Source organism: Nipponia nippon, unplaced genomic scaffold (assembly GCF_047370975.1).
Source record: "Nipponia nippon isolate SJK-2023a ecotype South Korea unplaced genomic scaffold, ASM4737097v1 scaffold_12, whole genome shotgun sequence".
Classification (NCBI taxonomy): domain Eukaryota; kingdom Metazoa; phylum Chordata; class Aves; order Pelecaniformes; family Threskiornithidae; genus Nipponia; species Nipponia nippon.
The window spans coordinates 9699989-9714531 of NW_028262313.1; the positions used below are offsets into that span (position 1 = coordinate 9699989).

A 14543-nucleotide genomic window follows, 5' to 3' on the forward strand; every position below is an offset into this window, starting at 1 on the left:
GTCCGAATCCAAGGAAATCAACGGAAGCCCAACAACTTTAAACCAGCAAAGAATCTGGCTTGTAGCACCGAGCATGCTAATGCTAGGGTTCTTGTTGGCTCACAATAACTAAGCTGCTTCCTTAATGTCACAGTGTTTTCTTGCTTGGTTTTTCTCTAGGCTTTATAGTCCACAGTGATTGTAATCAGCTTTCCTTCCAAGCAGAGTCTGATCATTTGAAATTAAGGTGTTATTTACAACCTCATCTTACAGCCAGGCACTACTTTGCTGGAAGTGTTAGTTCTGTAGGATGTTAAAGTCATTAAAGCCCTCACTGCACTTCCTCTTAGGGCATTATTAGTTCCTAATATTATACTGTGCTGTCAGTCAGTCCCTTGTGAAGTAAATCATGCCCTAAGAGTAAACATGGCACTTCAAATTTGAATGTCAAAGGGATAAATTGTTCTGATAAGTTCCGCTTTTTTATCACACTTTTTATATACGTTTCTCATGAGGATACTTTTTTTTTTAATAGTTAAATTGAGAACTTCTAATAGGGCCCGTCTCTGGTTTATATGGCTGCACATTCTAGCCGCATTATGTCTAAGATCTATAATTTGGCTAGCTATAATTGATTTAATGTGATGTTCTGAAGAGACATTTCTGTTGTATTTTTTAAAGAAAAACTAGCAAACTTGGAAGCATTTATGTGCTTGCCTATTTCCTGAAATGCTAGCTCAAAAAAAAAAATCTAATTTATATTTTGTATTGAAGTGATATGGTCAAGAATTTTAGGATCAACATTTAACATACCCAGAAATTAACTTTGATGTGGGTCTTAAAAGTTCAAAGCAAACTTAATAGAAACAGAAAAACAAACCAAAATTTTAGCGTCTCTGAACCTATGCTTATACTGCTGCCAATGGAGATAGCGTCAGTCTGCAGGACTTAGACCAATTTCCGTAGGGCGCATCAAAAACAGAGCACTAAATAAGAGATGGTATAAATTAAAAAAATATAGCTTCCAGTGGGCAAAATCCTCTACTCTCCCTGTATGCACACAGGTCAAACTCCACTTTCACCTAAATGGGCTCAACTGACTTTAACCAATTTGCCATGAGGATTATACTCTCGTATGGTTATGACTTCTGATGCTTCATGCTGCAGCATTAACTGCAGGGACAGTGGCAGTGCTAGAGCAGTAACAATCACATGCCATTAAAATAAGGCACTCTGGGCACTGGCTTTGTTTTTTTAAGGAGCCACAGATACTGCTAATTTCATATGATTTCCAATTAAGTATGGCGGCTGCACTTCAGACGGGGGAGTATCTGCCAAACAGGTAAAATCGGTAAAAGGAAAATCACATTCCACCTTCTAAAACAGGATATGATTGCTTGAATCATATCAAGCAGTACCAGTTTTATAAGCTATTTTCCAAGGTCCTGCCTTTAGAAAGCAACTTTTATGTAGCTCCATGTCAGGCTGGCGTAGATTTCTCACCCTGAGGAAGTTCTCCCCTTCCCCAAACACCATCAGCTCACGTTGTTCAGGTCCCAGCAAAAGATACCTCTGGCAATAATTGCCCTGGGTATGAGCTCGATCTCTAACAGTGCCACCAGAATCACAGCCGAAGGCAACAACAGAATTTGGGTTAAAGGCATGTTCAAATCACACAACTTAATGATTCACTGTGTGTTAGGTGAACTGCAGGTACTCTCCAGGCCCATGCTTTAGACGTGGCAAGTGCTGAGTGAGCGTGTGCTTTTAACAAGGCCGATACTGAGGATTGTGCAACTTCATGTGCCCTTGGAGTGTGCACACAGACAGATGCCATAGCACTGTTCACATGCAGGAACATTTTAAGTCACCGTTAATTTGACCATACCACCTAAACCTCATCATGCAATCAATCGCTAAGTAGGAACAAATGACCATTTCAGCCATTGCATTGCACAGATAATAATGGAAGAAAAACAAACAAATAAAATGTATTGTACTTGATGCAGAAAAACTCTTATAACAACAGAGATAAAGTTCACTTTGCCTCTGCTGTAACTTCTGCAGCTTTAAATAAGCAGTCCTACTAGTAACAACAGTCTGATTGGGAATTTCCAACTAAAAATAGTCTTAGAAATGTTTTAAAATGGAACCAATTACAAAAATAAACTCTCCAGCGAAGAACACTCAACAGAACAGAATGTTAATCAGGTCACTGGTAATAGCCTACTTGTACCTTGCTTGGGATAGAAAACTTGGTCTGCTCAGCCTTGCCAGGAGTGTGAATAGCAGTAAGAGGAGGAGGCCAGGAATGGGTCATCTCCTAGGGAAGAGAAAAAACATGTTTTTGAAAACAAATTCATGTACATAAAGAACAAAGAGAGGAAAAAAATGACCATGTGTTCTCCACTGAGCCTGGCAATGCAATTGCTTAAGGAAGCATCACCACCCATCCTTATGTGGTAGATGAACATCTTAACTACCCAACAGGCAGCGCTTCCTGGGAATGAGGGTGAGGACAGGTTTTGCTCTTGAAAATTTTGACCATCTGCATCTTCATCAGGTGGTGGCTGACTCCACTTCTGTGGTCAGCCTGTCAAGCTGTATGAATGAAGCCGTATCATGGGTATAGAACAGGTTTTTACCTGCAGAGCCCAAGCAGGAAGCAGATCCCTCCTGTATCAAACTGGATGCAACCCTATAGAAGATTGCAGGGTGGCAAAACGCAACCCTATTCAAAATTGCACAGTGTCAAAATAAACCAGAGGCAGGTCTAGAAAAAGCTGGAGTGGGCTTGCAGCATGAATGCCTGGTGTAGAAGAGAGCAGGGACAGCGTGCTATGCACCAAAGCATCTTCTCATAGCACTGCCCATAGGCACCTACTGTGGTATGCAATGTCACAGCATCAGAGCACTATCGATTCCATTCTAACATGAGGGACTGAGAGATCAGGTCATTTGCCCAGGGTTACACAGAAAGCCTGTACTTAACTAAGAAATCCAAGTCTCTGGTGAAGACCTGCCTACCAGACCATCTAAGCAACATGCCCATTTTCTGTATCAGTGTGTTAATGCATCATTTGTACATGCGTGTTCCAACTGTCTTCAAAGAAATCACCTGGGTGCCCATGACTGTGAAATACAAGCAGAAGAGACAGTGCACACCCTGCTTTTTCACCCTGAGGCCTAGAACCGCCGCCCCACCGAGCTCGGCGGGAGCAGACGGGGGCTTATGTCAGAGGAGGGGGAAAAATCAGTAAAACAGAGAAACTGCAGAAGTGTTGTTTTAGGCAGAGCTTGCAAATGCCCTTCTAATGAGTGTGTTTTATGGTAGATGTTGCTCCATTCTCTCTTATCTTTGTTTTTAATTTAATAAATATTCAGAGAGGCAGTAATACTTGTCTCTGGCAATCTGTTACATCTTTGTCTTGGTTGTTTTTCTTTGCCTACCTAGCTCAGAAAGGATTCTTTCTTGAGGCAAGGGAGACAGAGCAAAAGAGGGCCTGATCTAAGAAATTTTGCATGCAATGGCCATAATCCTGACTGCAGTAAACTAAACTTCCCAGCTGCTATTTCACACTGGTCAAGCCCAGAGCCAGTCACAAGAAAGCTTATGAGCACCCAAGTTTCTGTAGGTAACATGACAACCACTGCAAACACTTCACAAATAAAAATATAACATAATACAATTAATTAAAGAAAATATAACTGTTGTCAAAAGGGCAGTGTGGTGGGTGCATTTGGGCTAAAGACATGGCCTGAGTGGCTACAGCTGGATGCTAATGTGTCCTTCACTGAATATACAGCCAGCAAGTTTCAGGTCTCCAGCTGTCCCTCACAAATCGTGTGTCATACAGGAGGTTAGGAGAGAGAAAGGAAAACTATGCACCACGGTCCTTAGTCAATGGGACAGGCAGACATGCAAACTTCCCCCAAGCTCCTGTTAGGCACTAGTATTTTATTGAAGCCCATCAAACTTCCACCCTTAGCAATGCTGCTACTGCAGCAAGGTCTGGCTAAGCCCCGCAAGGGACAGAGCCCAGGAATGACCACTATGGAGGGGAGCCCTCACCGGGTCCTGGCGGAGGCAGGAGGGCAGGGCTGGTCCGGCAGCTCGGCCCCACTGGGCTCTGCCGCTCTGCTTCCCCCCGCGCAGCGCACCATGGACACGCTTGGGGCTTATCTAAAGGGCCACACAGCTACAGGCAGCGCAGCCTCGGGCCAAGCTTTGCCAGTTCCTTGTGCCCAGGAAGATGACCCAGGGACAGGGGAGGGTGCAGATGTCTCTGCACTCCTAAAAGAGCTTTTGTGTTTCTGCTTGTGGAGCTCAGGGCCTGTTTTCATTGCACAAAGCCCAAATGGTGGCAATGAGGAGCAAAGAGGCAGCTCTTGCACAGCTCATCCCTCCTGGTGGGTGAGGCTGCGGCAGCTCAGCGCAATGACGAGAAGTACACTACTCTATTGTGCCGATTGTTTGACCTCTGCACAGAGGAAGGCAGAAAAAGTTTTAAGCATCTAGTGAACTTTTCTGTGAGATAATGTAATCCAAATCCGGCATGCCTCTGCCAAATCCTATGCCAGAGGTTGCTTTGTGGCAAATCTCTTCATAGCAAAATGATGAAACAGAGACTACATCACATAATTAAAAGAGGGACAGGCAGCCTGACTGAAGGCAGAAACGAAGCATAGTCTAGAACTGCAATTACAGGCTTGACCTCAGTCTCTTCCTGCCCACGCATAAAAGGCTGGACAGAGAGCCTAGGATTCATGGGAAGGTGATGCCAGCAAATATTTTGGAATATTCACTGTCAAAATGCATCTAGTGTCCACTGCGTACCAGCTCAGCAGGCTGAAGTGTAAGCAAATCTAGTCATCTCCCTGTTAGAGGACACCTGAACATAAAAAGTGGGAAAAGGAAAAATGAGTCTGCTATTATCTGAGGAAATTCAATTAGAAGGTAAGAAATTCTGACTCCACTGAGGTCAGAGGCAAAAGTCAACTTCAGTGAGGCTAGGACTATCCAATCTATGTGTTTACAGAGTGACCTTGTGGGCATCAAAGTCTATTAGGAAGGTACAAGCTAGCTACATTGAAGCATTTAATTTCAATTATCACTGTAATAAAAATTATTGGATAGAAAATTCCAGACATGCAAAACAACACAAATATTTAAAGCTTGGCGTTTAAAAAAACACTGTGTGTGGAAGTGGTGAGGAAGTATATAGTTACGTAAAGAAACATAGCTACATCTACCTACAGATAGGTGCCATAGCACTGTTGACCAAAGAATCTTCAATGACCGTAGAGAAAGTTTTGAGTTTACTCATACGAAAAATGTCACTTCAAAATGTACGGGTAGCAACCCCAGACTGACCACCAGGCAGCTGCACGTTATACTCACGCAGAGCACTACTGAGCTACAGAATGACACACAGAAATGGCACTGCACAGCTTTCAGTGCAGGGTCAAAACCCCAACCCCACATCCTGCAGAGATGTGACCCTCTGCTTAACTCTCTCCCACTCTGTTCCTGAAGCACATGCCCATTACTCTGGAGAATCAGAAGAAAGGATGTCATTTGTTTAATCATCCACATGACTTCACCATTCTTTGCTATGCCCCAATTTCTTTTGGAGGTCCCTTATCTTTAAGTACTCGCTAAGCTCTACTTTGTTTAACTTGTGAAATCTGATATATCTACCTTCTAATACGTTATGACCATAAAGAACCACACAGACAGTGTGTGTGTTGTGTATGCAGCCATTAAGATGTATATGGAAACATCTTGGTTTGTAAATACCTGGGAAAGTAGGCAGGGAATTGCATTCATTTTTTTTTTTTTCCCAGGAAAAGTTAAAAAACTTTAATCAACCCAAATTTGGAAGTATTTAGAAATTCCTGGAAGTAACAATAATACAACTGAGCATATGAAATGCTTTAAAGAGGAACTGAATGGAAACAAAGTAATCCCACAAAATTGAGTTAGGATTTATTTTCACATGGTTTGGACTTAAAATAATTCCAAAATCATGTTAACTGTTGGAGTGGGTAGATGACTGCTATGGAAGCATGCATTTCTTTATAGACCTGGAGATTAAATGAGAAAGTAAACCTGCACAGTTTGTTGGCTTAAAAGTCACTGTGGTCCTCTGATGTAGTAACATCAAGCATCCTCCTTTCTGAAAATTATTTAAACATTGTTTTAATTGACTCCATGTGCTTTATTTATTAGAGCTAGGCACGCTCGTCTCTTCAGCTCAGTCTGCTTTTTTCAGCTATAAAAGCCCTCAGGTAAGTAACTAAGAAGGACACATGCAGATGCAATCTAATGAATCACCAAAAATACAAATACTCCAAGCAAACTTTTTAAGAGCTGCAGAGGTACAAGGCCAAATCACGATTTAAACGGAAGGAGAGGACCGGGGAAGGATTTAAACTTGCAAGTTTCTAAGGAAAAGGTCAGAGCGAGAGAATTGAGTACAGGGAATACGGGGCAGATGGTAAATAGCTTTACAAAACCAGTCCCTAAAATTAATAGCCGCCTTCAAGATTTATTTCCTTTCTCTGTGTTTCATTTTTCCACCATTTCCTTCTTGTTCAAAAGAAAGTGTGCAGTGTTTTTAAATACAGATAAAAGCACTGAGCCAGGCTCTAAGAGGTCATTATGGAAAAAAGCAGCTAGACTGTGTACTCTGCGTTCCTACCGCGGCAGCTTCCCTTCCTACAGTGCACTCTAAACTGCTTAGCCTGATCTAATTTGAAGTCTCCCAAGATATAGGGCTCATGCTACTTCCCTTGGGAGAATTGAGGGGAGACATGAGAGCAGTCTTCAATTACAGAAAGAGCTGTTGCTAAAGGAGAGAATAATCTGTTCTCCAGTTTTATGGTGGATATGAACTGAAACTGCAGCCAGCGAGATTCCAGTGAGACATAAGAAAAAGCTCTCGAATGGTAAGGATGGCGCAGCACTGAAACAGATTGCTCGGAGAGCTACACAGACTCCTTCTTTGGAGGAACACACTTAAGAACAGATTAACACACATCAGTCAGGAATGGCTTAGGCAGAATTGATTCCTGCATTGGGACAGGGATGTGTAGTAGATGATGAGATTTCTAAGACCCTTCCCAGCCCTTTTTCTTGTTCTGTAGTTTGATAGATCTCTGTTGGCCAAACGCTACCCTCACTGCCTCTCTTGTGGATAGCAGATCCACAAAAAGGCAGAGGAAGAAAGCAACAATCCCAGTGTTTTTCTTCTGTGGCCTTACAGTCCACAAAGGCAGTTTCAGGCTGACACTTTGCCCACATCATTAGAGGGCAGCCAGAGGAGCTGGAGGAGGAGCAGCCCTGCACACACTGCTAGCAATAAATGCAATCTGAGGCCACTGCAGCTAATGAGACCTTATCTGTGGTATTCTGTCAACTGCCCTTCTCGGTCCTTTTAACTCTTAGCTAAATCTGGTGCTTTAAACTTTCTCCAATTTTTGGTTACACAGTACGTTAAAGTTGCATTCAGAAAAAATTAATATATGATGAATAGATGTTCTAAGGTTATTACAAACTTGATGTCACAGCTGGTGCTAAGCAACCTCTTGCCTTGATGGAATAAAGATAACCAAGTGATTTACCATTTATTAAAGACTCTATTAATGATTTATTAATGTTTTATTAACTATTTATCAATGCAACCTTAATAAAAGCGTGCCTTGTTTCACAGTATCTTTCTGGTTTCTGCATTTATACAAACCTGATCAAACTCTCTCTGCTACGAAGCCAAGCATGAGGGGCAGCCACATTTTATGTGTGTGATGCATACTGAATTAAAAAAATGTCTTAACCCATTTCATCTTTGGCGAAAAGGCTAAGAAGAGAATGAATATATAAATATATACTTAGACATGTACAAGCAAATGACACTAAAGCCTAAAGGAACACAAAGGCCTACAGGTTGTTTTTCATTCATATTCCTTATGAAGGAATGGAAAATTCCATGAGCAGCTGGGAATATCCTGACCAGTAATCTGGCCTGCTTTATACTGGAGCAAAGGCTTCCTAAGGAAGGGATTTTGATACATTGTCAGTATTGACAGGGAAATGATAGATAAATTCACGGATATGCATTTGATTATCGTGTTTCAGCACTTAAAAAAATTCTCATCATCAAAGGGATACCACATCTTTTTTCCTGTAAGGAAAAAAAAAAAAAAAAAAAAAAGACGACTTCAGTGATGGCCTGATGGCCTCCAAGAGCAAGTCAGTTTTCCTGGTACGAACGTTAAGGCAGGAAAGTTTTTACTTATGCAAATATTTTACCAAATTTATTACCAGTGGCTAGCGCCCAGTACAGATTTTTGGAGGAACAATGTGGCGGCACCTGCAATGATGCCTTTGTCATACTAGAATTTATCTTGCTACTGTACCAAAAACTACTAGAAAGCCGTTTGGAAATACAGTGCATACACGCATGCGTTTATTATTGAAAAGCTAGAGTTTATTCTACAAAAAGCAACCATTTCCCTGACCATAATTTAAAAACACAGCATTCACCATGTGGGTGTTATCAATGACAACAAATAAGTTCCCTTTGTGCAACTGGGGAATGGGATGCATTCCATATCCTCCCATGGTAAATAAATATTCCTTTTCATATTAACGAGAAGGAGAAGGACAGACAAAAATGATATTCAGTGAAAATGAGTATAGAAATTGCTTTAGAAGCCAATAGGGGTTGACCATAAAATTTACAACATATGTTTTCCTTTCCTACTTTGTTAACATTTGCAAATCCACAAAGAAAGTGATAGCAATATGGACATTTTCTTTTTCTGTTGAGCTTCTCAGTACTCTCTGACTCCCGTATACCTCACACTTTTCAATATATTTTCCTCATACTGTAGCTTTTATAACTAATAACACTCATATTCTTCGCTTAGAGCATTTAGAAGGCAAAAAAAAAAAATAGCAAATCATGATTGATGTACTTATTGCTCCAACCAATCTTGTGTATGTGAAGAAAAACAATGCTCTATTATCATGAGAAGGTATCTCGGCTCAAGAGGCTGTTTTAGGGGGAGAGTAATGAAGCTACACCACATGAACCCACCACCGGATTTCCAATTTAACGAGTCCGACACAATCCTAAAAGTAACCACAGCCTATATAATACTGTGTCTACACTGTCAAATGATTTAGCTCCCTGCTGGGTCCTGGGCCCCAGATGATCCACACTGTGCATTAACAGTTCATTCCCAAGGCTTCTCTGTGAAACAGGTTGGATACTTCTCTCCAAGGTGGATCAGGGTAATCTTCTTCAGGGTCCACCTCAGGAAAACTGTTTGGTCAAAAACTGTCCTGAATGTGGCTCACGTTGCACAGGACAGTCCTTCAATTCAATCCCAAGCAGGTTTTGTGCCCTCAAGCACCTTCTCACACGTTCTTGGCATTTTCAGGAACATGCAGCACAGCCCCCTAAGAGTCCTACTATAGAAACATCATTATGGTGAACTGCAACAACACAAGAGGTCTGTAGCAGCTGTATCCCTACTCTTGTCAGGCTTAGGTTATCTGTATGAGTGAAATGCAGGAAGGACATGGGGGGTTCACAGAACATAAGAGGTGAAGTAGAATCACACAGTGTAAAAAATGAAACAGGACCTTACAAGAAGCACACAGGAGAGCTCTCTTGACAAGTTTGATATGATGAGACAGAATTAAGAGTTCTGCGGAAAAGGGAGGTCTGAGAAATGGCGAAGTCAAGGTAGATGCATCCTGCATGTATGACTGCCTCTCTGACCCACGCTCTCTTTGTCTTACACCATTCCCTAAGCTTTCTAGTGAAAGTCCAGGAGATGAGCAGGAGCCAGTGTTGGCTTTGTGACAAGCCATGAGCCTTCAGAGAGTCCAAAGACAAGCATGTACTGACCAGGAATAAGGAGACTGAGGTAACTCCAATTCCCATCCAAGAGAGGCAGGAGACATCTCTACTTGCAGAATATGTGGGGTTTGTTAAGGATAGGCCATAATGGCTGTATGCAGGGAGAGGATGATCAAAGCTTTGAAGTTTTGCCAAGCACATGTGAGATGCTGGGCCATGTGAGGTATTTGTATTTCCATAGAACTGTTCTTCTGGACAGACCTACTGACGGGTGAGGAACATGGAACTGCCAGAATGGGTCAGACTCAAGGTCCCGCTCATCTGGGATGCTGGTGGACAGCGGACAGTGCTGTGTCTTTCACAGAGCACTTCAAGAACACCAGAGCAATCATGAGGGTAAAATCCCGGTCCTCCATACTTACTAACTCTCAGCCGTGCTGAGATCCTATCTGTTTAATACTGCATCCAGAACTGGATATTCAGTTAACACCAGCTAACACCAGTTTGAGAGTCCTAAAAGTTAATGAAACGCCCATAAATATTCAGGTACTTGCAGTCACGTGTACTAAACCCACTTCCAGAAAGCTAGGCATCCTTCATCTGTCACTCTTGGTAACTAAACTAATGGCCTCGTTGCCCAACACACAGTACCAGCATCTTGCTGTGGAAAGTATGGCCAATGCAATACTTCCCATTCTTGGCAGCTTCTCATCCCCACTGAGATGCACAGCCATATCCCATTGATTTTATTTATTCAAAACGATACTTGTTGGTAACCATCTCCAGGGATGGCACATCTAATTTTCATGAGGGCCCCAAGAGATAGGAAGTATGCATTGAACTGTTAAATACAACATAACATCCTGGCAGTACAACAGTATAATATAAACAAAGGCACAATAAGTAATAAAAAGCTAATTCTTTCAAAAGTTACTAATACCAACATATAATTTCATCTCTGCAATTTAAAAAACATTGGCAACATTTCTCCAAGTAAATAAGCAACTGTGTTTTGAAACTATTCACTGCTGGCACTTGTTTAAGGGAATCTGGTAATTTGTTCCATCCATCCTGAGCTTCACAAGCAAAAAAGCATGTCTTGAATCGCCTGTTTTCTTCTCTGAAACTTAGGGATCACACCAAGAGGAGAGCAGAACTATAATTTACAGTTACAAAACAAGACTGCACCTACCCTGAGGCACTCCACTGTGCACATTTATACAATACATTACACCATCTCCTTTACATTGCCAGATGCAATCAATTCATGTTTTTTTCATACAAAACACAACAGTGAATTATGTAGTCACATGACAAGACCTTATCCATGTAATTTACTACAAAATGCATTTAATTCCTGTAGCCACTTATGCCAACGTCATGAAAAAATAAAATATTCAAATTCAGTATCAGGCAAAATCAAATTACTGAACTACAAAACTTCTCCTTCTGTAGGCTTAGCACAGAAACTGTTTAAGTTTTACATTGTGCACTAAGTTTTAGACCCATGTAACCAGTTTATAACCCACATCCTAACAATACGATTAAAGAGTCTAAAAATCATTAGGAATTTGAAAGCATCAACTTGTGCCAGAAGGTACCAGCTTCAGTCTTACAACAGGAGCATCAATTATCTGAAACAGCATATAGGGGGAAATTAAGAAATCAGATTAGGCAACTTATTTGAGTTTAAAGCTAAATTCTTTTGCATAAGCCATGATTTGCTTTCATTAAAATTGGGCTCCAAATTGTTACTCATCAAATACAAAGAAATGAAGCTACCACACACTGATGTACAATACACATTGAAATCTTTCACAAAAGCTGTTTTTTTGCCTTCAAAACCAAGACTTTGCCAGATCTCTCTTATTCTGCTTACCACACAAGCAGTATTGCAGCATGGGTTTTCCTGAGTGGCTGTGCCAGGGTAGCATTTCTTTTTTATGTTGTTTCCCTCTTATATGGTCTCATCAACACCTCAACTGTAATGCCATTAGAACAGTGGTCTGAGGCTGAAGCGAAGACACAGTGAACACCTAGAAAAGCTCAAACCTGCCCTTACAGAAGCTGTCCTTTTTCACCATTTCCCTTTTTCATCTGTGTGATGCTCTCCCTACCATGTGTCCCGTTGAAAACTTGCTTCTCCCTTAGCGTATGAAAATGCACTCTCCCCTACCGAGTATGATTATCTTCCCAGTGCCTACATCAGAGACTATGAATGCTTTGAGGGCAAGGACTGTCTCATTTTTTGTCTTATGCAATGCCTAGGGCAGTGGTGGAACTTCTGAATATTGGCTGGAAATTGGGAACAGTGAATATTGGCTGGAAAATCCTGGGTGGACAACAGCCAGCTTGATCAGCATTCAGCAAGCCCTGGATGGACAGAAAACTTTAAACTGAAGCCTGATCACTGGATCCTCTAATTTGGCACCCTGCTTTTCTGTAAGGTTAAAAGCTTAGCATGTTTGCCAAAAAATATACGATGGGTTCTGGCCTGTAGAGAGAGGTAGAGTCCTTGCTGCCTCTCACACTCAACCCTTTAATTCTCTTCACTTACAGAAAGACCTGAGCGGCCACCTGAAACCCTGTCATGCGACCTGGCATTTATTATAGTAATTTTAGCCTTTGGAAAAGAACAAACATTTCAGTCTGGATTTCCTTTTCCTCACTTGTGCCTTGAAGCAGGTCTGTTCCTGCATCTGTGTGTCCTGTAAATCATGCCAACACTCTCCTTTGATCCACTCCTGCTAAGCTAACAGGTGTAGAAAAAATGGATGTATGTTATAGAAGATGTTTTGATACAACATATACTTTTCTGGCATGTCGGCCTTACCCAAATAAGCCAGCTTAAAGAGTAAAGAAAACTGAAGCCAAAACATGCTGAGGTCTTTTTTGATCTCCCTTAAGGTATGGAGGCTTCAGAGTTTTTCTGGTAGACAGATTCCCACTGTCACACGCATGCATTTGATTCCTCCTTTCCCAGCTCGTTCTCTCTTACAAAGCTAATAAGTCTGAGGTTGGAAACATTAAATACTCAGAACTGCCACTAAGACATATGACAGCTGAGGATGCTTGGTCCCACACAGAGCAGTCCTAATGTCTGAAATCAGCATGTTCAGACTATACATGAGATTAATATATCCTCCTCCCATGCCTGCATTTTTTAAAACCTTCTGACAACAAACTACATTGAAACAAACTAACTCCAAAAAACAGGGCTGAGAAGGGCAAAGTCCATAACCTTCTTGTCTCCAAACACTACACTACTTTTTTTCCCACAGGAAAACAAGTCAATAGGACACAAAAGCCACAGCACTAAAATGCAGTAAGTTTGGTTCTCCAGCGTTTAAAAATTATATATCTACATTACTAGACGATGACATGTATTGCCTTTGTTGCTTCTAGATGGCCAAAAAGGAATAGCAAACTGTTCATTAGTAATAGTTTATCAGGGGTCATAGGAGCAATCTGGAGCAAACTTGGAGCAAGCCCAAGAAAAGACCACCCAGTAGACACACGGTTGCTAGTTAGTGCTATTTGCAACTCCAGCTGGTGTCAAACACTGACAATTACCAGTTATCATACAAAGACAAACTGGAATAAACCTGCCAAAAAACCCTTTTTTTTTTTATTTTAGTACAAAGTGCAATGTATTATCATGCTCAACCAATTACCAAAAGGAGCTGTTGATCTCACTTTGCTGGAGAGCTACAACGGCGAGATGCAGTAACACGGCATTCTTTTTGAAGGGTAAACTTGTCTTGTAAGTGAAAGACACTATAAAATGACAATGCTGCTGCAAAGGAGACAGAATGATACATTTAGTCAAATTCCCAGCCTAAGCCTTTTCAAAGAGCACAAGCAGTTAGTATAACATTCCTTAGCATTCCTGTATCCTTTCAAACATGATAGCGTTCTTGTGGTTTACACTTATCATATTAAGAAAAATGGTAATGAGGAGATCATGACAACTTCTTTTAAAAGCAACAATGACTCAATTGCCAAGGAAAAAAGGAGTGATAACTATTTTCATGGAAAGAAGCCTCCAGTGAACGCCTCACTATTGAAGCTGTGTTCTTTGTTTTTGTCTGAACTTAGGAACGACAAGGGGCTGCTCTTCAAAAAAATCCAAGCATCAGTTTTCATTTGATTGGTACAACACTCCTTTTTCAGATAAACTGGCAGCTCAGACCTCTTTTGAAAAGCCTAAGAACTCCAGAGGTTACAAATGACAGAATACTGGAATAAGTCGGAAGGGATTAATTGGCTTGATTTAAAAAAAAAAAAAAAATCACTACTGGGAATGTTCTCCTACAAACCAAACACCAAGGTTTTTTTCTGAGGCTCAGTAGAATATTTTTAAAGGTTACTGTACCTTGGGGTACACAAACAACATATTCTTTAGCAGGATATACTCACGGCAAATAAATTAATGGACTACAAAGCCCAAAGGGGCCTTTAACACTCAGTGCTTCTGCAATAAATTCCATCAGAAGATCTCAAAGCATTCCTCATAAGAGATCAGTACCCGCCATTTTCCAGCTTGGCTCCAGAGGTGAAATTTGGTCCATGCCTTAAATCACTAACTCAACCAGCAGCAAATGCAATGAACGCTACCCTGCCCTTTTTTATTCCCCATTAGCAAGCCATGCAGGTCTCATAAGTCCACGTGTGTCCATGTTGTTCCTGATT

The 14543-nt window shown here is 41.2% G+C and overlaps 1 protein-coding gene across 3 annotated transcripts in view; it reads right to left on the reverse strand.

Annotated features, from left to right (window-relative positions):
* The window catches only part of AFF2 (ALF transcription elongation factor 2), a 346574-nt gene that overhangs the window by 131301 nt on the left and 200730 nt on the right, over window positions 1–14543 (reverse strand). For all 3 annotated transcript variants that reach the window (XM_087748704.1, XM_087748703.1, XM_087748702.1), the window contains exon 5: window positions 2216–2302. In XM_087748704.1, coding sequence (XP_087604830.1) covers window positions 2216–2302 — 87 coding nt within the window. The remainder of the gene's footprint in view (window positions 1–2215; window positions 2303–14543) is intronic.